We start from the raw sequence: 23,182 nt of genomic DNA, 5'->3' as shown, positions 1-23,182 counted from the left end.
ACCATACTTTTGACCTATACTCATTGGCCATGTGACAAATGCTTCCACATCTAAAGAGTAACTACACTCCTTTTTGTTTGGCCTGGATAACTATTCCTTCTTTTTCTGTCCTTGTTCCTCATTTCAGACTTGGAATGGCAGTTCCTTGGCTTGGCCCACTGCCCTAGCCTATGTCAGCACTCCCTCTCTTTCCACAATCATTTTTTTCCCCTGAGGGTTCAATGCCGAAACATCCATCATTGCCCTTCATGTGCCTCTGGCTCTTATTACCAAAGTATAGGTCTGTACTGAGCTTCCCCAAACTCCCCACACATGAAATGTTGTTTTACCAAAGGTCCTTTTCTATATCTATGAGACCAACAAGGTTTGGGTCCTCAGTGGGTAGACATAAGCATCTCTCTCTTTCTACTAACTATGATTTACTCCAATCCATCTAGTTCTTCTACATCCCAATTCCTTTTTTTTATTATTTAGAATATTCTCCATGGTTACATGATTCATGATTTTTCCCTCCCTTCTTCCCTCCCCCATCCCAGAGTTGACAAGCAGTTCCACTGGATTATACATGTATCATTATTCAAAATCTATTTCCATGTTATTCATATTTGCAAAAGAGTGAACTTTTAAACATCAAAACCTCAATCATATCCCCATCAAACTATGTCATCGATCATATTTTTTTCTTCTGAGTTTCTGTTTCCACAGTTCTTTCTCTGGATGTGAATAGTGTTCTTTCTTTTCTTACTTTCTTTCCTTCTTTTCATCTTTCCTTCCTTCTTTCCTACTTCCCTCCCTTCCTCCCTCCCTCCCTCCCTCCCTTCTTTCTTTCTTTCTTTCTTTCTTTCTTTCTTTCTTTCTTTCTTTCTTTCTTTCTTTCTTTCTTTCTTCCTTCCTTTCTTTCTTTCTTTCTTTCTAAGTTCCTCTAGATGGTTCTGGATCACTGCATTGCTGCTAGTAGAGAAGTTCATTACATTCAATTGTACCACAGTGTATCAGTCTCTGTGTACAACGTTCTCCTGGTTCTGCTCCTTTGGCTCTGCATCAATTCCTGGAGGTTGTTCCAGTTCACAAAGAAATCCTCCAGTTCATCATTTCTTTCAGTACAGTAGTATTCTCTCACCATCAGATACTACAATTTGTTTAGCTATTCCCCATTCGATGGGCACCCCCTTATTTTCCAATTTTTGCCACCACAAAGAATGCAGCTATAAATATCTCTATAGAAGTCTTTTCCCTATTATCTCTTTAGGGCACAAACCCAGCCATGGTATGGCTGTATCAAAAAACAAACATTTTTTTAAAGCCCTTTGCACAAAATTTCAAATTGCCCTCCAGAATGGTTGGAACAACTCACAACTCTACCAACAGTGTATTAGTGTCCACATCCCCTTCAACATTTATTACTTTCCTTTGCTGTCATATTGGCCAATCTGCTAGGTGTGAGGTGGTACCTCATAGTTGTTTTTATTTGCATTTCTCTAATCAGGAGGGATTAGAACACCTTTTCATGTGCTTATTGATAGTTTTGATTTCTTCATGTGAAAACTGCCTATTCATGTCCCTTGAACAATTTTTAGTTGGGGAATGAATGGCTTGTACATCCCCATTCTTAAAGTAAAAAAATAAATGTTTGAACCATTGAATTATTTTAAAAGGGTGGGGTAGAATTTCATGGTGGCATGTTATCTTAATTAGATGTCTAAATACATTATGTTTATATATATAAATACAAATGTCTAAATACAATAATGGTTTAACCTGACTCCTCTAACATCTAGAAACTTCCCTCCACAGAAACATCGGGAACATGGTAGATAGCTATCATTTATCTTTTCTTTATCTCTTTCGTTTAGATTCAGTAGTAACCTTCTAGTCTTATAATATGAGACCCAAGAAGACTTAGAGAAGCATTCTATTTCTTCATGATGACTTTTGCAAGAATTTACATATTCTTCTATGACTTGTCAAGGGAAAAATGCACACAGATTCATATGTAAATAAGCATGAAGGAACTGGATTCTTCTGGGAATCTTAATGGGGTATAAAATGCTTCCAGTTAAAATATAATCCAGGTAAGTTATTAACAAATTGCTGTTAATTAAATAGTGGATTAAGTTAATAGGATTTATTTCTTATGAAATATATCTTATATATAATAAAATTTCCAGCTATATAGGAATAGACTTTTTTTCAAAAATATACTTGTTAATTGTATTAATTGACATGATTAAAGAAAGCAAATGTAAAGCAACATAGAACCACAGGAATATAAGAACGTAGATTAGAGCAGGAAGCCCCCTCCAGTGCCATCCAGACCAATCCCCTCATTTAACAGGGAAGAAAACTGAGGCCAAGGTCATAATGATTTATGCAAGGCCACAAAAGCTGTTAAGCAGCAGAGGTAGGATTTGAACGCAGGTCAGACACATTTCAGGGGCTCCCACAAAATTGAGTTATAACCCTGCTAATACTAGTTAGGTTACTTTCAATGCCTCAGTTCTTTCCTCTTTAACATACTATCTCCTTTTTCTGTAAGTTCTTCCATTTCAATAGCTACTTTATGACAATATTGAGTGGATTAGAAAAAGAAATTCGAAGAGTTCTTTATAGACAAAAATTAGCTTTTGAGTATCTGGGAAATGGTGAATAAAGAAATAACCCGAAATAGTCCAAAAGGCATGGATGCTTGGTTTAGCACAGGGACATCTTTTTTATTTTTGCCTAAAACAAATGACCTATCTAATTAATGGCAGCATTAAAGCCCTTTAGATGTTGATGTTCAATCAGTTCCTTTGCAATAGTGCCTGAGTGTGGCAACAGGATGTAAGTATTGTTGGGGGAGGAAAAGGGGGAGAAGGAGAACCCTCTATGGTTTGGGGTTAGGACTCTAAACTTTCAGTGCTGATGGCGGATAAACTCCATTACCCCTAAAGTAAGTACTATCCCCTAAATTAATTTTCAGTTTAGAAAACACACCCACTCATAATAAAAGATATGTACTCAATGGATCATGGGAGGAAGCCAAGCTAGAGTAATAAATCTATATTATGATAATTAACAAATAACAAATCAAAATGACATACTGAATGAGTGTCATTCATTATTATATATTTATTATATTTAATATATAATTGTGGAGAATATAGAGTAATATGTTATTATATATTTATTATAATTTGTAAATTATAAAAGTAATGTATTATTATCTACTCCCTTTCTGTTCCATATGATGTCATTACATCATAAAGAAAATATATTTTTAGTGTGAGTTATCACCAACAATTTGGGGATCTGATAAATCCTTTAAATTATGATCAAAGAGTGCTGCTTTTGGAAATATCTCAGCATGGTATATCATCAAAGATTCATACATCAGCACCATTTTTAAGACTTCTCTGACATTAAACACTGCTTCTTTGGTCCAGGATCTCAATGCAGCACAATTATGCTGGATGCATCTTCCTAGCATGTCTAGCTAGGAATTTAGATGCAAAAGAAGATAGAAGTAGAACTTGCTATCACTCAACAACAAGAATGCAATTTGGAAAAATAACTTACCACTGTGACAGCATCATTCAACAATGACTCTCCAAATACCAGGATGTAAAGTTGTTCATTGACGTGAATGTTTTCAAAGACAGCAAGCACAGCCACGGGATCCACAGCTGAAATCAAGCTGCCAAAAAGCAGGCTCTGTAGCAAAGTGATGTCAGTCAAGCCAAATGCTTCAATCTGGCAGATGCCAAACAGAGAGATCCCAATGCCAATAGAATTCCAAAGGGTCCCTACAACAGCATACCAGAATATGGTGCCAATGTTCTCAAAGAAAGGACGAGTTGGCATAAAATATCCTGCATCAAGAACAATGGGTGGAAGAAGATATAAGAAAAATACATCTGTCTTCATTGCAGGTGGAGACTTTTCATCTACTCCAAATATAATCCCACCTAGCAGAAGTCCAACCATGATTAGAAGACAGCTTTCAGGTACTATTGTGGGCAACTTGTGATAAAGGTGAAATCCTGTGAGGAAGAATAATAACAAGAAACAATTACTAATAAGAAGAAACAAACATGAAAAGTCCTAACTTGTCCTGTTATTAAAATTTCAAAATCACCAAAGTAATATAATCAAAGCACTTTAATGCTTTATATTAAGGAGAATTCAACTTCCCTTCTCCAAAGTGAGTGCATCCATGTGGAGTTAAAATTAGAAGGTGAATTTTATAGTTAAAGAACTGTATAGTTTGGGTTTTTCTCTTTAGAAAGTTAGCATTAACTCTGATTAAGATCTGTATAAATACTAGACTGGGAGAATTGGATAAGATTCTGATATTCATCCTAGTTTGCTATATACTTAATGTTTTTCATTTAATAATCATAAAATGGAATACTATTCAGCATCCTGTTTTTTTTTAATGAGGCACAACGGAAAGAGCAAAATCTATTTTCTATAGAGAAGGAGCATGGTATAGGTGGTAGAATGCTAAATTTGGAGTCAGAAATGACCAGGTTCCAAATCTGCCTCAGTCACTTAATAGCTGCTTGAACATGAACAAGTCAATAATCTTTCTGAGGTCCAACTATAAAATGAAGATAATGATACTTGTTATACCTGCTTCGAAGAGTTTTGAAGAGGTTAACCTTAAATTATCTGAATATCAGTTACTATTATTCAGAATCTGCCACATATTTAATAACAGTACATAAAATGCACAAAAACTGAAATATCGTCAATAGCAATATGAGAATCGAGGATTTAGGAGAGCTTATATTATGATCTCAGAAATCTTGGATAAATCATTTTATTTTCCTAAAGTTTTGAAGCTCCTGCACTAAATTTGTTGTGAACTGAAGATATTATGTGTGATTGAAACAGTCTAAAGAAAGTGAAAAGAAAATTAGCATTTTTAAATAAGACTTTTAAGCAGCTTTTATTCTTTAAAAAAAAGCATTAAATAAAGTTATAATAGGTAGTACATAAAGGCAGTCAATTGCTCAGCTGCTTAGTGCTTATGGCCTCCTGACTACTGACTTCACTGACCAATAGAGAAGGAAAGTAAATCCATCAACAACCAAACCTCAGTGGGCTTTCAGGATATTGAACTAAGTGATGCATTTACCCACAGCTGTCATTATGTAATTGAGATAAAGAGCATAATAGCAGACCTCAATCTTCCCTATTTACCAAATCCCCAGAGCTGCTGTCAAGGATAAAATAAGAAACCACCTTTGCTTGAGTGTAATATGAAATAAGGCTCAAAAACACAACGCCAGGGTTTCCCAAGGTTTAAGTTAAAGTCTCAGCACCACCAGATCGATTGATCTGTTGAGATCTGATAACACCTTCTCTCCAAGACACAAAGACAAATGGGAAGACAAAAAATAATTTTAAGAAATCTACAATAGCAAGGACATTCCCTGACCATCTCCAGGTCATATGGCTCCTCCACTCTGGCCTCCAAACCTGCTTCTTCTACTTCTGGAACCAAATTGGACTATACTAGGGTAAAGAAGGGGAGGAGATCAAGCTAGGATCCAAGCCTTTACTTTACCTCCCTGAAATCCCCAGGGCACAGTGTCAGACCCCTTTCCAGCTTCCCTCCATAACTTGTCTTCTTCTATTACAATGTAAGCTCCTTGAGGGAAAGGAATGCCTTGTTTGCTGTTTGCTTGTATTTATATCCACAGGACAGTACCAGGTCTCTAGTAAGCCCTTAATAAACAAATAAATAAGTAAATAGATAAACAAATCAATCAATCAATCAATTAATGAATGTATATATGTGTATATATACATATATATATGTAAAACAGATAAGGAAACTAGGGTCAACAGAGGTTGAAAGACTTGCTCAAGGTCCCATTACTAACCTTTTTATATCATTTATATTATAGCATATCACTTTGTTCAGGTGTTCATTACTTTACATGTTTGGCTCACTTCTATTTAGAGTATCCTGGGCACTGAGCCCGGTTTCATTCAATTTTTATTATGGGTACATAAAACTCTGTGAAAATATGGGTGCTTTACAAATGATTTACTATTCTACTTTCACTGCAGCAGAAACTCATTAAGATGGAAAGGAGACAGGGCTAGGAGTCTTTTTACTTACTCAGAAGAGGAAATACCCTCTCTTGTAACTGAATCACGTTAAATATTATTTTTGTCCATAAGCCTCCCAGATAACAAAGCTCAAAATCTGGGAAGTGTTTACGGTAACCAGATTTTCAAATCATACCTTTTGAAAATCAATTGAGCTTGATGTTTGAGTCCTTGACTTAAGCTCCATTGTTATCCTACTGTCTCATATCTCAGGATCTAATGGACTTTCCAAGCCTGGAGATAAGATCATAGGATCATAGATTCAGACCTAGAAGGGTCCTTTGAGGTCACTGAGTCTAAGGTTCTCATTTTACAGATGAGGAAACATACCAAGAGAGGTTAACTGACTTGCCCAAGGTTTCACTGATATTGTTGTTCAGTTGTGTCCAACTCTTCTTGGCAAAGATACTGGAATGGTTTGCCATTTTCTTCTCCAGATCATTTTACAAAAGAGTACACTGAGACAAACAGGGTTAAGTGACTTGCCCAGGGACACAGCTAAAGAGTGTCTGAAGCCGGATTTGAATTCAGAGAGATGAGTCTTCCTGATTCTAAGACCAACACTTTATCCATTGCATCATTTTGTCACCTAAGAATTCAAACCAAGGTCCTTAAATCCAAAATCCAGGAGTTTTGCCACTATGTCACACTGCCTCCATAATAGTTTCCACAATATCTCCTGGTATGCATTATCAGTGGAAATTTTATTTTCTTTCAGAATATTATGACAATGAAAAATTATTTATTAAGTGACTATTATGTATTGTGTAAGACAATGGATGTCAATAATAATTAAGGCCAAAAGTTTGTGTTTGCTTGTTTTTCCTATAAAGAAACTTGAAAATCTTTTGCATTGAATTTTCTATATATCACTAAGAGGCAGAGATAAAAAAAAAACTACTTCACATAGATATGGTTACAGGAATTGCCCAGAATCTTTCTCATTCTCTTTCTCCTTTTCTCCCTTCCTCCATTCCTCCCTTTCTTTCTTCCTTCCTCCCTCCCTTTTAAAAAAATACTTACCTTTTGTCTTAGAATAGATAAAAGTGTCTAAAGGACTAAACTAGGGTCAAGTGACTTTCTCAGGGTCACACAGTTAAGAAGTGTCCGAGGCCAGATTTTAATCCAGGTCCTCGCTATTCCAGTCTTGACACTCTATCCATTAACCCATTTAGCTACTCCTCAGAGTCACATTATATATTCAAAAACACTCATTAATAGCCAATTATTTGCCAGGCTCTGGGGATACTCAAAACAAAGAGAAACAGTCTATGTCCTCAAGAAGTTTACATTCACAACTGCTTGATCAAATGGGTTGATGAGGATACAACTGGGGATATAGACTCTAAACATCACCCTAGAACAAATATCAATAATATGGAAACAGGTCATGATCAATGACACATGTAAAACCCAGTGGAATTGTGCATCAGCTACAGGAGAGGGGATAGGAGGAGGGGAGGAAAAGAACATGAATCTTGTAACCATGGGAAAATATTCTTAATTAATTAATTTAATTTAATTTTCCCCCAAAAAAGGTTACATTCAAATGGGGGAATAACCAGCTCATATACAGATATATACAGAATATATACAAAATAGAAACAAGGTAATTGCTGGAGGAAGGCACTAACAGTTTTCTGCAGAAGGTGGCAATTGAGATGAATCTTCTTTGGTGGATGCTAGATTCAGGGACTCAACATCCAGAAGAGTGGTCCACAGCTACTAAAGACGCAGAGCTTTCCTTCTCCCTAATCACTAAAGACGCCACTTCCTTTTCCCACTTTTTTCTGTACCCATCAAATGACCAACAAGCAATTCTTAAGAGGCTGCCTCCTGCCAGAACTTATATCAGGTATAGGGAACATGTATATACATATATAACATAAGGTACATGAGAGGGCAGGGCATTTGTAGCTTGGGAGTCAAACATAAAGACTAAATGTAGCAAGTGAAGTTGGAACAGATTTAAGGAAGAAAAGAATTCTAAGGAGTGGAGGTACATTCCAGGCAAGAAGGAACAGCCATGCAAAGGACCAGAGGTGATAGATGGTGTGTCATGTGTGATGAAAGGCAAGAAACTCATCTTTGTTTGGGCCCTAGAGCACAGATAGCAAAGTAATGCATAAATATGGTTGGAAAGGTAGATTGGGGCCAGATGTGATGGACTATAAAATCCTAACTGAGAAACTTATTATCACTTTCTGTGAAGGGTGTTAATAAGTCAAGGCATTTTTAATTAGTGTTGACCTGACTGCCAAATACTATGCTTTCACTAATATTGAACACATTCGAATCTCAGCATTATAGATAACACTTTCCAAATACATAGCCAGGCTCAAATAAAGAAGCTAATTTAAAGATCATATAATTTTCCTAGTAAATTTGGAATAATCTAGGCATCCAGTTCAAATAATTCAAGTGAACTAAGAAAGAAAAGAAGAAAGAAAAAAAGAAAGGAAGAAAAAAAGAAAAGATAAGGAAGGAAGGAAGGTAAGGAAGAAAAAATAAGGATCTGAATTTGTTATATATAATTTGTCTTTTAAGAAACATGTATATGTATGTGTAGAAATAATAGCAGATGTTCTATGTATATGCTACAATATAATTCTTTAAAATATGTAAAACTAATTTAACAGATTAATAACAAGTTGCTCTAGTTATGTCACCTTTTGCATTTTTTCATTATATGTATATATATATTTAAACTTTTACCTTCTGTCTTAGAATCAATACTGTGTATTGGTTCCAAGGCAGAAGAGGTGTAAGGACTGAACAATGAAGGTTAAATGATTTGTTCAGGGTCACACAGCTAGGAACAGTCTGAGACTAGATCTGAACCCAGGAGCAGGTCTCTAGACCTGGCTTTCAATTCACTGAGTCAACTAGCTGCTTCTGTGTATATTTTTAAAGTTTCAAGATTTTTTTTTAATTCTTCATCAATAAGACTGGGTCTCTAACATTGACTGAATGTTTGCTTGCCATACTAAAATGAGTTGTTAACACTGTCAGAGTTTTCCAGCAGAATTGAGGGAAAAGTTATTGATAATATCAGTCATTTGCTATCTTGAAACTGATAGAATGGATCACTCAGAAACAGAAGGTTTAAGCAAATGGTCCTTTTACTAAAATCATCTTAAATTCAATACCTTCTGGTAGAAGCCAATCTGAAGGTCACTTAAAAGAAGACAGATGATAAAAATGAACAAAAGACAAAAAGGTGAAAAAAGCAATAAAAAGGTGGTTTATGTAGTTCCAGGAATTCCCTGGTAAAGTTTCAAAAACAGTCCAGAGGGTCCACAGCTGGGGCTCAGATCCATCTGCTCTAGAGACAAAGTTAGCCTCCCCAAACCTAACTGCACCAAGTTTATTTCACAACTTCCTTACTTGCAACAGTCCTAACAAGGAGTTTCTACCTACTCTTATGTTAAGCGATTTACTTGGTCTTCTCACTCCTATTATCAAGTCTAGATGACATGGGAAATCTAATACCTAAAAGAACTCTGTGACCTAAGTACAGAGTCCCAAGTTGAGAAAGGGCACCCAAGGCGTACAAGTCCTTCTGAATGGCAAACAGTTCCTGCTTAGTTCCATACATCTCATAGATATATCAAAGGATTATTCTTCAAATAGAAGGAAGGACTGCTCGATCAAATTAAGTCTTCAAAGGTCCAAGAGGGAAGAGAGGAATGGTCTTCTGAACTGTCCTTTTCCCTTAAAGAGGTAAAGTGAGAGCCTTCTGAATACTGAGTGAACAACCGTATACTCAGTAACAAGAAGAAAATCTACTAGTGGTTATTTATATCCCCAGTATAGCTATTGATATTTCCCTATCCCCATGCAAAGTTGGGAGAATAACTGATCATTCCAGGGATTGGTTTTGTTTGTTTCTTTCTTTTTCAGGTCCTGACTATTGTTTTAATCATTCCATCGTGACCTTAATGGATTTCTTTTGTCTTTTAAAATATTTTTTAAAAAAATCTAAATTCAGTGACATCATTGCTAATAGGCTAGTCTGATATTTCATAGTCTCACTTCTCCAAAAGCTGATGAAAAAGAGAGATGAAGTGGTATGGTTAATTGGAACTGGCATGATGGTTTTCCTTACCAAAATATAGCATGGAAATGTTACTTGGGAGCTGAGGAGAGCCAGTGGAAAATATAGAAAGAGAAAACTGTAGCACTATCTGTTAATAATGTTCCCACCTTTTTATTTAGAATTATTCACAGTTTTAATTTTATATAAGAACTTCTACCACTCTTAAATACTGTTAAAAAAAGGCTCCTAACTAATTAAGTGCTTTCCACCCTTCCTCTTCCACTCTCTTCCCCATTCTCATGTCTGGCCTTCTTTAGAAACCCTGGCTCTTTCCCCCCAAAGCGTCCTTCAATGTAATTACCTAAATTGTAGTTTCTTCCATCCTAGCCTACTGTGATATCTAAATTTCTTTTTTTTCCAGTTGTCTCCAGCTATATTTTCAGAATTTGTCAATGGAAGAGACTGACTAAGTTCAGGTCAAATGAGTTTTGCAACATTCCCTACTAGGCATATAATGGTTTTCATATGTGCCTGTCAGATGTTTCCCTATTTAGTCCTAGAGTGAAGTGGTGAGACCCATCTAGATAACACATGAGTATTATATTCCTTACTTTTATATGATTATGCCAATTTTACAAAGTAGAAAATAATTTTCTTCTGTCTTTAAGATCAGTCATACAAAATATCAGAGGACTATAAGTCTATAATTGGAAGGGCTCTAAAAAAAATCTAGCTCAGTGCTCTCTTTTATATTTGAGGAAACTTGAGACCCAGAGAGGTTAAGGGCCTTACCTAAGGTCACACAGGTTGCACAGATGTGGAAGAGTCAAGATTCAAACTCTGATCCCATTCCCTAATCTCTCCCATTGTATCATTTCGTCTACAATCCAAGACTACCTCTGGAGAACTTCAGTTGTCTCATTTTCAAAACAGTAAATGTTGCCCTTGAATACTATTATCCAATCTGGATTGACTGTTCTTTCTTTACAACCCTATTATTGGAATCTTTCTCCTACTGCTCCATGTTAAGAATAGCACAACCGTCACAAAAGAAACTCATTCTGAGTAAGTCATTGACAGCAGGTCCAAATATCACACCTATAAAAGCTGGCTTAACAGTCCCTATGTGGTTTTAGAGAGCTTTCAATTCAACCTGAGCTTTATGACTTTTGGAATTATACTTTGTCCTTCATAAAAAGAAAAGACACTTTTACTGATTTGAGTTTGTTAAAAAGCCCATGATTTGAGAGTAGTGATATCTAATTCCTGGAGCTTGCCTGGTGGTGGCTCATGAAAAAACGCTTACATTTGACCTGAAAAGGATCAATCTTTATGATGGGATGACTATGATAGTCAGACTTTTTTTTTCTCTTCCTCCCCATATTGCCAGTGGGTAGTACTAATGATAGTAGACTAATGAAGGTGCTTCACTTTTGATGAACCTACTTCTATGCTTAAGCTGAATCACGGTGGGACAATTACCTTGAGTGATTTGTGATAAGGTTTCTGCTTTACGATGACCTAGATTAAACATTCATTTCATATAAGTCAATAACTGAAAGTAATTTCCAGGCTACTCCCCTAAACTAGATTTTAATGCCTGGGCCTTAGGCGCTTTCCTCCTTTTCAAGTTAGTAAATGGTTTACTCTTTCCTGCCAAAGTTGTTCTCAAATTGTACAGATACTTGATGAGTCAGTGTTATGTACTACTTGAGTATGATCTTCTCTTTTCATAAATAGAATTTACCATTTACTTAAATAGAACAAAGCATGTTAATAACATCTATGATGGTCCACAAATCCTACCTAATTTAATTTTTTCAATGGAATCGTGGCAGTGTTTTGTTTTATAGTAGTCATCTGATTAGGACAGCTAGGAGACAGTACGTAGAGTCCTGGAATACAGGTCCTGAGTTTAAATCTAGCCTGAGACCAGGACTATAGCTGTGTGACTCTGGGCAAATCACTTAAACATGATTGTTTTGGTTTTTTTATCTGTAAAGTGAGCTGGAGAAGGAAATGGCAAACTACATTAGTATCTTTGCAAAGAAAACCTCAAATGGGCTGAAGAAGAGCCAGACATGCCTGGAATGCAGAAGATAACCCTGGCATCTTTGAACTCTAGAGACCAAGCTCCATAGCACCTACTTGAACTGTCTCCATGGTCATTGGAACAACTTGTTCTCTTCCACCCATTCATCTGGGGAAAGTCTTTATATAGTTAGGGTAAAATCCCCCTAACTCGATGACCAGTTTTCAGACCTATCAGTTACCCTCAACCCAGTTTAGCCTGCCTGCCCAGATTATTTCACCAGCTTGGAGCCACAGGTGCAAGTTGGGTGAAAGGTGGACACCAAAGGTGGATGAACAATCCAGAAACGGGTTAGACAAGCCCTCAGACTAGAGGTGCTAGTCCTCCCTGCACATTCCATAATATCAATTACCCTTCCTTTGAGCATTAATTTTCCCTTATCTAGGAGCCTCTCAATCATAGTGGATATTTAATAGGTTTTTGTTGGAATGAATTGAATTGAACCATTCCAAAGTGATCAATTCTTTTCTCAGAAATCTAGAATAACAAAATCAAATGGTGTCTCCTATTCATAGTATTCTATGGTTCCCACTACTTTTCCCTGCAGCACTTAATTGAACTAATCTCTTAGTCCAGCTCAAGTCACATTCCTCTCTTCTAGTCACAGAAACCTACTTCTTATCAAAACCCACAACTTAGTCACACCTGAGATTGAGTTCATGCTATTCTTCATGTGCCCATATAATGCCCTGTTTCACACAATTACCATTCACATCACTTCTTTGAAATTTGGCTTATAATTCACCTCTTTTAGGATTAAACATTTAAAACTTAAATAAATAAATTGTAGAGGACATTTATCCCTTGGCATAATTATATATACTAGTAATCTCTGCTATTAAAGAGGTCGAGGTTGGTAGATAGTTTGAGTTTGGGAGCTCTAAGCTTCAGGAAAACTAAGGCTGATCAGTGTTGACAGTAAATCTGATACCAGTATAGTTAATCCTTGGAAGTTGGGGTAGAAGGGGACTGAGCTGCCTACCCTTATATAGAAGGTCAAAGCTTTCATGCTAATCAGTAGTAAGATCAAACTCCTTGCTTCAATGGGCAAGATGAAGAGAACCAATATCAAAACAAAGCTAAAAACCAATAATCTCTCCTTCACCAATCTTGTCTAGTTAAATATCACATTGGCATCCATTTCCAACTCTCTCTGTTCAGTCACAATTGAGCATAATTTTTAAAAACCATACCTTACAAAATCATAGTGCTTTAAATTTTTCCAAGTGACTTTCCCATCTAACATCTCATTGAATTCATCATAGCCTTTACATTACCCCTAATGTATGGAGTTGTATTTGGATGTATTGTTATGTGTTGTATTGCTACTGTAATGTATTGCTATGACCTATACAAATGCTTTATAAGTTACCTTAGCAAGAAAAAGGGAAAACTAATGGCCAGATTGTGGGCTCTCAGTTTAAATCTTAATTTTTTTAATTAATAATGAATTCTACAGACAAATGGCTACCCTATATTTCTTTAGCACTGTTGTTGTTGAGACTTAAAAGGGAATATAATCTGCACCACATGGCAAAGAATTTTAAAATGAGGAGATGCCTTTGATTGGAGAATGGCTGAACAAATTGTGGTATCTGATAGTAATGGAATACTATTGTGCTCAAATGAATAATGAACTGGAGGAATTCCATGTGAACTGGAATGGCCTCCAGGAACTGATGCAGAGTGAAAGGAGCAAAACCAGGAGAACATTGTACACAGAGACTGATACACTGTGGCACAATTGAATGTAATGAACTTCTCTACTAGCAGCAATGCAATGATCCAGGACAATTCTGAGGGACTTATGAGAAAGAACGCTATCCACATCCAGAGAGGGAACTGTGGGAGCAGAAACGCAGAAGAAAAACAACTGCTTGATCAAATGGGTCGATGGAAATATCATTGGGAATGTAGACTCTAAATAATCACCCTAGTACAAATATTAATAATATGGAAATAGGTCTTGATCAATGACACATGTAAAACCCAATGGAATTGCACATTGGCTATAGGAGGGGGGGGTGAGAGGAGGGGAAGGAAAGAACATGAATCATGTAAGGATGGGGAAATTTTTCTTAATTAATCAATTAAAAATAATCTGCACCACAAATGACTCAACTACTTATAGCAAAGGAGTAGCTACATGGCGCAGCAGATGGAGCAATAATTTGCTTGTAATATCAAAAAAAAATAAAGAAAAACTTTCAAAAACACTTGTCAGATCATCCGTGATATATTTGAAGTAGATTATGATGCAGAAGCCTCCCACAGGCTAGGAAGGAATAAAGAAGTTGTAAAGATGTGCCCTATTAGAGGGAATACCCACATCTAAGAGATCACAGATCCCTAAATCCTGGAGGATATAAACATATTTATAAATAAGCAAATAAATGATGGTTGATTGTTGAATAAAGAACATTGTCTCTGTTGGCATATCTGTGGTTGTAAGTTATGTTGTTCAGTTTTTTTAAGTTGTCTAACTCTCTGTGACCCCATTTGATAGTTTTCTTGGCAAAGATATTATGGTCATTTGCCCTTTCCTTCTCCAGGCCATTTTATAGATGAGGAATTGAGGCAACCACGGTTAAGCGATTTGCCCAGGGTCACATAATTAGTAACTGTCTGGGGCTAGATTTGAACTCAGGAATGTGAACCTTCCTTATTCCAAGTCCAGGGCTCTATCCACTGTGTCACATAGCTACTCCTTTACTAAAAATAAGCATGTAGTGCAGACTATACTCTCTTTTAAGTCTTAATAGCAGCAGTGCTAAAGAAGTCTAGGGTAGCCTTGCTCTGCAGGATTCATTCAATATCTTCAACTAAGAATAATCAAAGGGTCAACCTCTAATGGTGTTACTACAACAGTGCAGAACAGGAGAAAGTGTGCTGAACTTGAAGGCAGGTCACTTGGTAGAAATAGTATTGGCTTTAGGACCAAAAGAAATGGGTGGAAATATTGCCTTTAATACTTACTACCTGTGTGATGCTAGGTTAAGTCATTTAACCTATATTAACTTCAATTTTTCACTTGCAATAAAAATTACTAATATAACTAACATTTATATATGAGAGGTGATATGGCAGTGAATAAACACCAGATGTGGATCCAGGAAGATCTGGGTTCAAATCCTGCCTCAATCAATTAAATCATTTAAGTATCACTTAACCTTCTTGGATGTCAGTTTTTACAGCTGCACAATGAAAGGATTGTATTAAAATTTAGATTCCTTCCATTTCTAAATGTAGGATCATATCATATACTGATATACAGTATTGTATATGATTACTTTTTTTTAAACCCTTACTTTCCATCTAAGAATCAATACTAAGTATGGGTTCCAAGGCAGAAAAGCGAGAAGGGCTAGGCAATTGGGGTTAAGTGACTTGCTCAGAGTCACACAGCTGGGAAGTGTCTGAGGCTAAATTTGAATCCAGGTCCTCCTGACTCCAGGCCTGGAGCTTTATTCACTGTGCTAACCTAGTTGCCCCCAGGTCATATATGATTTCATTTGTTCTTCATAACAACTCCAACAGGTAGGTGTAATTTATTATTATTACCATTTTATAGATGAGGAAACTAAGAATCAAAGAAATCCTTGCCTGAGGTCACACAACTATTAAGTGTCAGAGGAAGAATTCAAGGACCAGTCTTCCTTATTCAAAGTCTGGAGCTCTGTTCCATGTTGCTCCTCCACAAAGTGTGGAGGCTGGACTATATGATCTTGGAAGTCCCTTTCTGTTCTAGATTCATGGTCCTAATTCAGTTGTTCTCTCAATCCCTCCTCAGACATTTACCAATTGTGTGAACAAGAGTAACTAATAAAGCTTTCAATGCGTCAGTTTCCTCATCTGGAAAAAGGAGATAATGCTTCTACTACCACTTTTTCAGGATCATAGTGAAGGAAATATTTTTCAAATCCTAAAGTTCTCTATAAAATGAAGTTATTTTGGAATTAGCTAGGTGGCTCCGTGGATAGAGTGCTGAACCTAGAATTGAAAGAATTTAGTTTCAAATCTGACCTCAGACACTTCCTAACTGTTTGACCCTGGGCAACTCACTTAACCCCAATTGCCCAGTCCTTACCACTCTTTTCCGTGGAACCAATATTTGTATGGATTGTAAGGAAGAAAGTAAGGGTATGAAAAAATTAACTTGTTTAGGAAGAATACCAACAGGCATGAAATAAATAGTAATCCTTGATAAGATGAATTAGCCTGATAGTAAAGTTGGGTTGCAATTTTTTCTGCACTTTCTCATCAACCCAGTTATTCAACCAAAGAAAATTAAGGTCAGCTAAAGAGTGACATAATTAGGACTTAGTTTGACTTTCCAGCCTCATTTCACATTACTTCTCTTCACCTACATTCTGAACCACTAAAATTGGAGATTTACCATTTCTTGAGTATGAGTTCCATATTTTCCTGCTTCCTTTCACTTATAATGTTCCCATTACATGGCATTTTCTCCCTACCACACACACATTTCCCTTCTCTACCTATTGAAATCTTTTTCATCCTTCAAGGCCCCAGTGTGCCATCTAAAAAACTTTACTGATTTCCCCTTCTGCAACCTAAATGTTATCCTCAGCCTCTCATTCTCTCACTCCTCCCTCATATCCAGTCTGTTGCCAAGTTCAACTGATTCTATCTTCACAGTATCTTTCCTATCTCCTGCCTACTCTTCTCTAATATTGCCACCACCTTGGCACTTAGGACAATGCCTGGCACCTAGTAGGTACTTAATAAATGCTTGCTTACTGGCTTGATTTGATGCAGGCTCCTATATTCTCACATATGAATGACTGCAATAGCCTTCTAGTGGGTCTCCCTGCCTCCAACTTCTCTCCAATTCAATCTATATCCCCTTAGGTACCAAAGTAATTCACTTTCCCCTCATATCCATATCAATAAACTCCATTCTCTCCATATTACCTCCAGGATCAAAGATAAAATTCCTTGTATAGCTTTTTAAACCCTTTGTAACTAGTTTCCTTCCAATCTTTCTCCATTTACATTTTATTCTCATCTACATACTTTAAAATCTTGTGACTCTAGTCTCTCAACTGCTCCTTGCACAAGATAATCTATCTCCTACCCATTCATTTTCTCCATTCCTCCCACCCCTCACCCTAATCCAGAAATACTCTTCAACTTCATATTTGTCCCATATTTCCTGGCTTCTTTCAAGTTTCAGATAATATTGCCATCTGCAAAAAACCTTTCCCGTTCCCCCTTCATGGGTTTGACTTCACACCTCATTTATACTGAATATATTTTATATTTATATTTACACTGTATATATCATGAATGAAGGCTTCTTGGAAGCAGAGATTATTGTGGGTTGTTTTTTTCTTTCTTTCTTTGTAAATCCAGAACCTACATTAGTGCTAGCATTTTACTAAGAAGTTAATAACAGCTAGCTTTTATATGGAACTTTTAGATTTACAAAGCCCTTTACAAATATGATCTCGTTTTATCCACACAACTACCACAGGAGGCAGGTACTATTATTATCCTTGTTCTTAGAGATAAGGACACTGAATGGCTTGGTCAGGGTCATACTGTTAGCAAGTACCTAGGACCACATCTGAACTCAGGTGTCTTTCTGATTCCCAGACCAACACTTCATCCACTTGGTCAACTTAGTAAATGTTTGTCAACTGACCCAATTTCCCTTCTTGGAACTCTCAGTATAATTTCTGTTCTAAATTATATCTTGTAATATAGTTATCAATATGCATGTTTTATTTCTTCTACTAGTCTTAAACCATTTTAAGATGATCTTTGAAGAGAGCTGGGGGGAGAGGAACAACTAAGTGACTCGGTGGATTGACAGTCAGGACAAGACAGGAGGTCCTGGGTTCAAATCTAGACTCAGACACTTCCTAGCTGTGTGACCCTGGGCAAGTCACTTAACCCCCATTGCCTAGCCCTTATTACTCTTTTGCCTTGGAACCAATGCAAAATATTGATTCCAAGACAGAAGGTAACAGTTTATATTAAAACAATGAAGAGAGCTAGGGATTCTATGGATTGAAGATGAAGAAGAAGCTCATTTTAGACCTGTGTGACCTGTGCAAAAGGATGGAGATGGAATATATAGTTAATAGGACAGTTTGACTGCAAAGTGGATGGAATACATGAAAGAATGCAATATAACTTAAGTCTGGAAAAGTAGACTGGGGACAGATAGTGCAGAGCATTAAAAAGCCAGAATTTGTATTTTATCCTAGAGGTAATGGAAAGTCAATGGAACTTATTGAGAAGACGTGGGCCATGATCAGAGCTGCACTTTATTTTATCTTTATTTTTTTAAACCCTTACCTTCTATCTTGGCTCCAAGGCAGAAGAGTGGTAAGGGTAGGCAATGGGAGTCAAGTGACTTGCCCAGGGTCACACAGCTGGGAAGTGTCTGAGGCCAGATTTGAACCTAGGACCTCCTGTCTCTAGGCCTGGCTCTCAATCTACTGAGCTACCCAGCTGCCCCCCAGAGCTGTACTTTAGAAATATTGATGTGGAGGCTATATATAAAGAGAGGATTGGAGAGAAGAGATCATAGAAACAGAAGGCCAATTAGGGGATTGTTGCAAAAGTCTAGGAAAGGCAAGATGAAGACCTGGACTAAGGTGATAGTTATATGAATGAAGAGGAAGAGGTTAATTCAAAATATTTTGTGGAAGCAGAATCATCAAGATTTGGGAAGTGATTGTTTGAATTCTTTCTTTTTTTTTTTAAAACTAAGCTGTCTAGATATTTGGGGTAATGGAAATATAGCCTAAGAAATTGCATGTTCACTAGCTAAATTTTATCAGGGAGTATTAGTGGAGATATTTTATGAAATATTTTAGATTAATTATTCCAATCTTATTTCATGACAGATTTAAGGCACTCTGTAAATGGGAAAAGTAGTAGGAATATGGTCTGAACCCATATAGGAAAAAGGAGAGGGAAAGATAATGGCTGACTCTTGAGTCTGGAAACCCATGTGATTGAAAAAATGGTGATGTCTCCAACAGAAATAAGTAAAGAAGAGGGTAAGATTTGGAAGGAGAAGAGAATGAGTTCTCTTTTAGTCATTTTGAGTGTGAGATGCTTATGGCACAGAGAGTGTACAGAAAGTGGGAGATGCATGATAAGCAGTTGATGCTGCTGCTTTAAAATTCATTAGAAAGAGCATGGTTTTATATAGAGATCTTAGAGCTTTATTCATAGAAGTGAGAGCCAAGACCAGGGAAGGTAAAGGGACCATCAAGAGACTACAGAGAGAAAAAGAAGAAATGGCTTGGAAGAGAACTCTAAAATACACCTATGCACACAACAAAGAAGTTTATACCATTAATAGAATATTAAAAAGAATGGTGGCCTAACAGAAAACTGACCTTATAATTAGGATGATTTAGATTCAGTCCCTCTCTCTCTGACTACGAGACCTTGTGCAAATCATTAAACTTTGCCCCAGACAACTTTCTTAAGAATGAAGTTGCAAGCAGCATTGGTAGAAGGAATCTTCTCACTGAAATTCCCTATCTCAAAGAAATCACAGATTTCCCCTTTTCAAAAAGAAATATTATTATTCACATCATTAACAGCAGCAGCAACATTCTTTGCTATCTAGGCTGTATAGCATTCATTTAATAACATTTATTGAGGGCTGAAGAGTTGCAAAAAGTACAGAAGACATGGTTATTGCCATAGAAGAGCTCAAAGGCTTATGAGAGATAGAAGACAAGTGATGGTGGTGGTGGCGGTAGTGGTGGTGGTGGTGGTGGTGATGATGATGACAAAAACAATAATGATGATGAGAATAACAGAGGTAGTGTGGTGTACTAAAAATAGCAATAGGTTTAGAATCACAAAATCTGGTTTCTTAGAGCCAGCTCTGCCATTTTTAGCTGTGAGAAAGTGAGTAACAATTTTCTGTGCTCTAGATTCCTCATAAATAAAATGGTGATGATCATATCTGCTTCATTCACAGACTTTTTTAATACAAATATGAGATAATGCATGTGAAGGATTGTATAAATGTGACTTATGGTTATATTATGGATACCTCTTATTTGGATAGCTCTTTTCCCAATTAATTTCACATATATACATATATATATGTGTTGTATGTGTATATAAATTGAAAAAAGAGGTATTTATATATACACACATACATACTGTAGGGATTAACATTTAATGGTTTGACTAAAATATATGAAAAATATAAATAATAATGGTGGTTGCCGATTCAAAGTATTCTTACTAAAAGTAGAAATGAGTTTAATAGCTTTTATTTACAAAGAGGTGGAAAAAGTGAAAGCAGAAAGCAGAGAAATACAAAAGGGTAGAGAAGACATTACCCTATTTAACTAAATATTGCTCTGGTGGTGCTCAACTCAAGCAGGACTTGTTGACCTTCAACCAGAATTAAACTCTCTCCAACAGATAGGAAGGGAAATCCAGCTATCCACTCACCCAAGTTCCCTCCAAAAGGCAAGTCAAGATGATGACTCGAGCTGAAGATGACTCCTGAGGCTGACTTTCTCCCTTGAGCTGACCTTCCTCTTGAAGTCAAACTCCTTCTTGAAGTTGACTTCCCACACCCCAGAAATTCAGGGCTTTTTTATAGTGGCTTCCTGTCCCTTCCCCTTTTCACGAGAGTCAATCACAGCTTCCAAACTGTCAAGCACTGACCAGGGGATAGTGTTTGTGGGAACCACTTCTCACCTTCTGGAGAGGTGTGAATTCTCATTTCCTGTTTGATTGAGTTGAAAGGATGGAGAGCTCCTCCACCTAGTGCTAAGTAGGGTGTTCAAGATTTTGTTGATTCAATTCAAAAGTAGACAAAAGAGAGTTAATCCTGTCTTCACAATCTGGTGAGGTACTAAGTAGAGGTATTTAAATTATTATTAACCAAAGTGTTAACTCAAAATAGGCAAAGGGAATAAAGGATTCCCTTTCACAAGTGTAAACTCAAAGAGAACAAAGAATTCCCTTTTACAATACTTATGCCTATATATGTGTATGTATGTGTGTGTATAGATAAGTAGGTAGATAGCTGGATAGATAGAATGAATCTCATTTTCAAAACACAAAAGACATATTAGGAAGATATATACCTGTTTTGGCAAATGAAGAAAGTGGGGTACAAAGAGATTAATACATTTAGCCAAGGTAAAATAAGTAAATTAATGACAGGGTCGAAATTAGAAATCAAGGTTTCCTTTTCAATCCGGTGATTTTTTTTCCCCTCAAAGCTTGACCACTGACTCTCAAGACTAATAAGTTATCTTCTTACTTCTCCCATTTCAAGAATATGGTTGGGAAAAACAAGGAGAATTGTCTCCATCTCTGCTGAGAAGGGTTAAAGAAATGGCTCTTTTAGAATTATTCTGTCATATGGATAACAGAAACAGACCACGTCAATTTACTTTTACCATCAGTTATGTAGAGTCCAAATGGATATTCTGGAGCAACTAAGCGGCCCAGCAGACAGAGTATTAGGCCTGGAGACAGGAAGACTCATGTCTGTGAGTTAGAATCTGGCCTCAGATACTTTCTAGCTGTGTGACATTGAACAAGTCACTTTATTAGCCTCAGTTTCCTCATCAGTAAAATGAGCTAAGAAAGGAAATAGCAGGACCATTCCACATCTTTGCCAAAAAAATGCCAAATGGGATAATAACAATTCAGACATGACTGAAAATGATCGAATAATAACAAAAACTAAATAATCATTAATATACTTTTTAAAAAAAACCTTTTACCCTCCCCCTTAGAATCAATACTATGTATTGGTTCTAAGGCAGAAGAGCATTAAGAATTAGGCAAAAGGGGTTAAGGAAGTATCTGAGATCAGATTTGCATTTAGGACCTCCCATCTCCAGACCTGGCTCTCAATCCACTACACCACCCAGTTGCTCCTGCATTAATATACTTTTAAGAAAAAAATAACATATACATTTTCTTGATTATCATTGTCCACAAAAATGAACCACATTATTTAGGCAGTTTTATCACCACATCTTATTTTTATTGTTTAAATCTACATTTTAATTAAAAACATAAAATGATAGATCTAGAAGAGGTCTTAAGAAATCACCAAGTGCAAGTTACTAATTTTATAAATGACTATCTAAAAATGCAGAAGATTGAACATTCAGAGGGGTTGTAAGATATGCCCAAGCTTACATGGGTGGTTAGTGGCAGGCTTAAGATAGGAATCCAGAACTTTCCGACTCCCAGGAATGACCTCTATAGATTTCTCCTTATCAAGAATAATCTTATCTTTTCTTTGATTCTCCTGTTTTACCTCATATAACCAAAAATCTTCTACATTTTTGTTGTCTCATCAGCTCATCTTGAGCTTTCTCATTTTATCTATCACAAACTCTAATATAAAGTGGTCATTTCCCCTCAATATTTCCCTATTAGTGAAAATCAAGTCCAGAAGAGACTTCCAAATTTTGGTTCTTCTACATTTTGAAGGAGGAAATTATCATCGAAGATTTTGAGAGGAGAGCCCGCAGATATCTGGATAATTGAAGTCCCTATTACTGCTATTGCATAACTCTGTGCCAGGCTTGTGATTCATTTGTATAGAACCTTTCATCTATTTCTTCTTTCTAAGTGGTCTATAACATATTCCATTGACAATATCACTGCAATTTTTGCCTCCACATATTTTTTGACAATTATTTTCCACTATATTTACCCATCTTGGTCCTTAAATTATTTTATACAAGTAAATATTTTTAATATACAGTGTTACCTTACCCCCAGTCCCTTACACACACACACACACACATACACACACACACACACACTCTACACACACATATACACACACACTTACTGATTTTGTTTTCTTTTGAATAACATATTCAATTTTAATTCAGTCTGATTAAGGTACTCTCCTCCTCCTCCTCCTCCTCCTCCTCCTCCTCCTCCTCCTCCTC

At 36.5% G+C, this 23,182-nt stretch overlaps 1 protein-coding gene across 1 annotated transcript in view; it reads right to left on the bottom strand.

Annotated features, from left to right (window-relative positions):
* The window catches only part of SLC9A2 (solute carrier family 9 member A2), a 111,388-nt gene that overhangs the window by 82,402 nt on the left and 5,804 nt on the right, over positions 1-23,182 (bottom strand). Inside the window, exon 2 of the mRNA XM_044670467.1 lies at positions 3,559-4,022. Coding sequence (XP_044526402.1) covers positions 3,559-4,022 — 464 coding nt within the window. The remainder of the gene's footprint in view (positions 1-3,558; positions 4,023-23,182) is intronic.

The sequence above is a fragment of the Gracilinanus agilis genome, chromosome 3, assembly GCF_016433145.1.
Source record: "Gracilinanus agilis isolate LMUSP501 chromosome 3, AgileGrace, whole genome shotgun sequence".
Classification (NCBI taxonomy): Eukaryota; Metazoa; Chordata; class Mammalia; order Didelphimorphia; family Didelphidae; genus Gracilinanus; species Gracilinanus agilis.
Note: the sequence above shows the minus strand (reverse complement) of the source record. Positions and strands in the feature narration are given on the sequence as shown.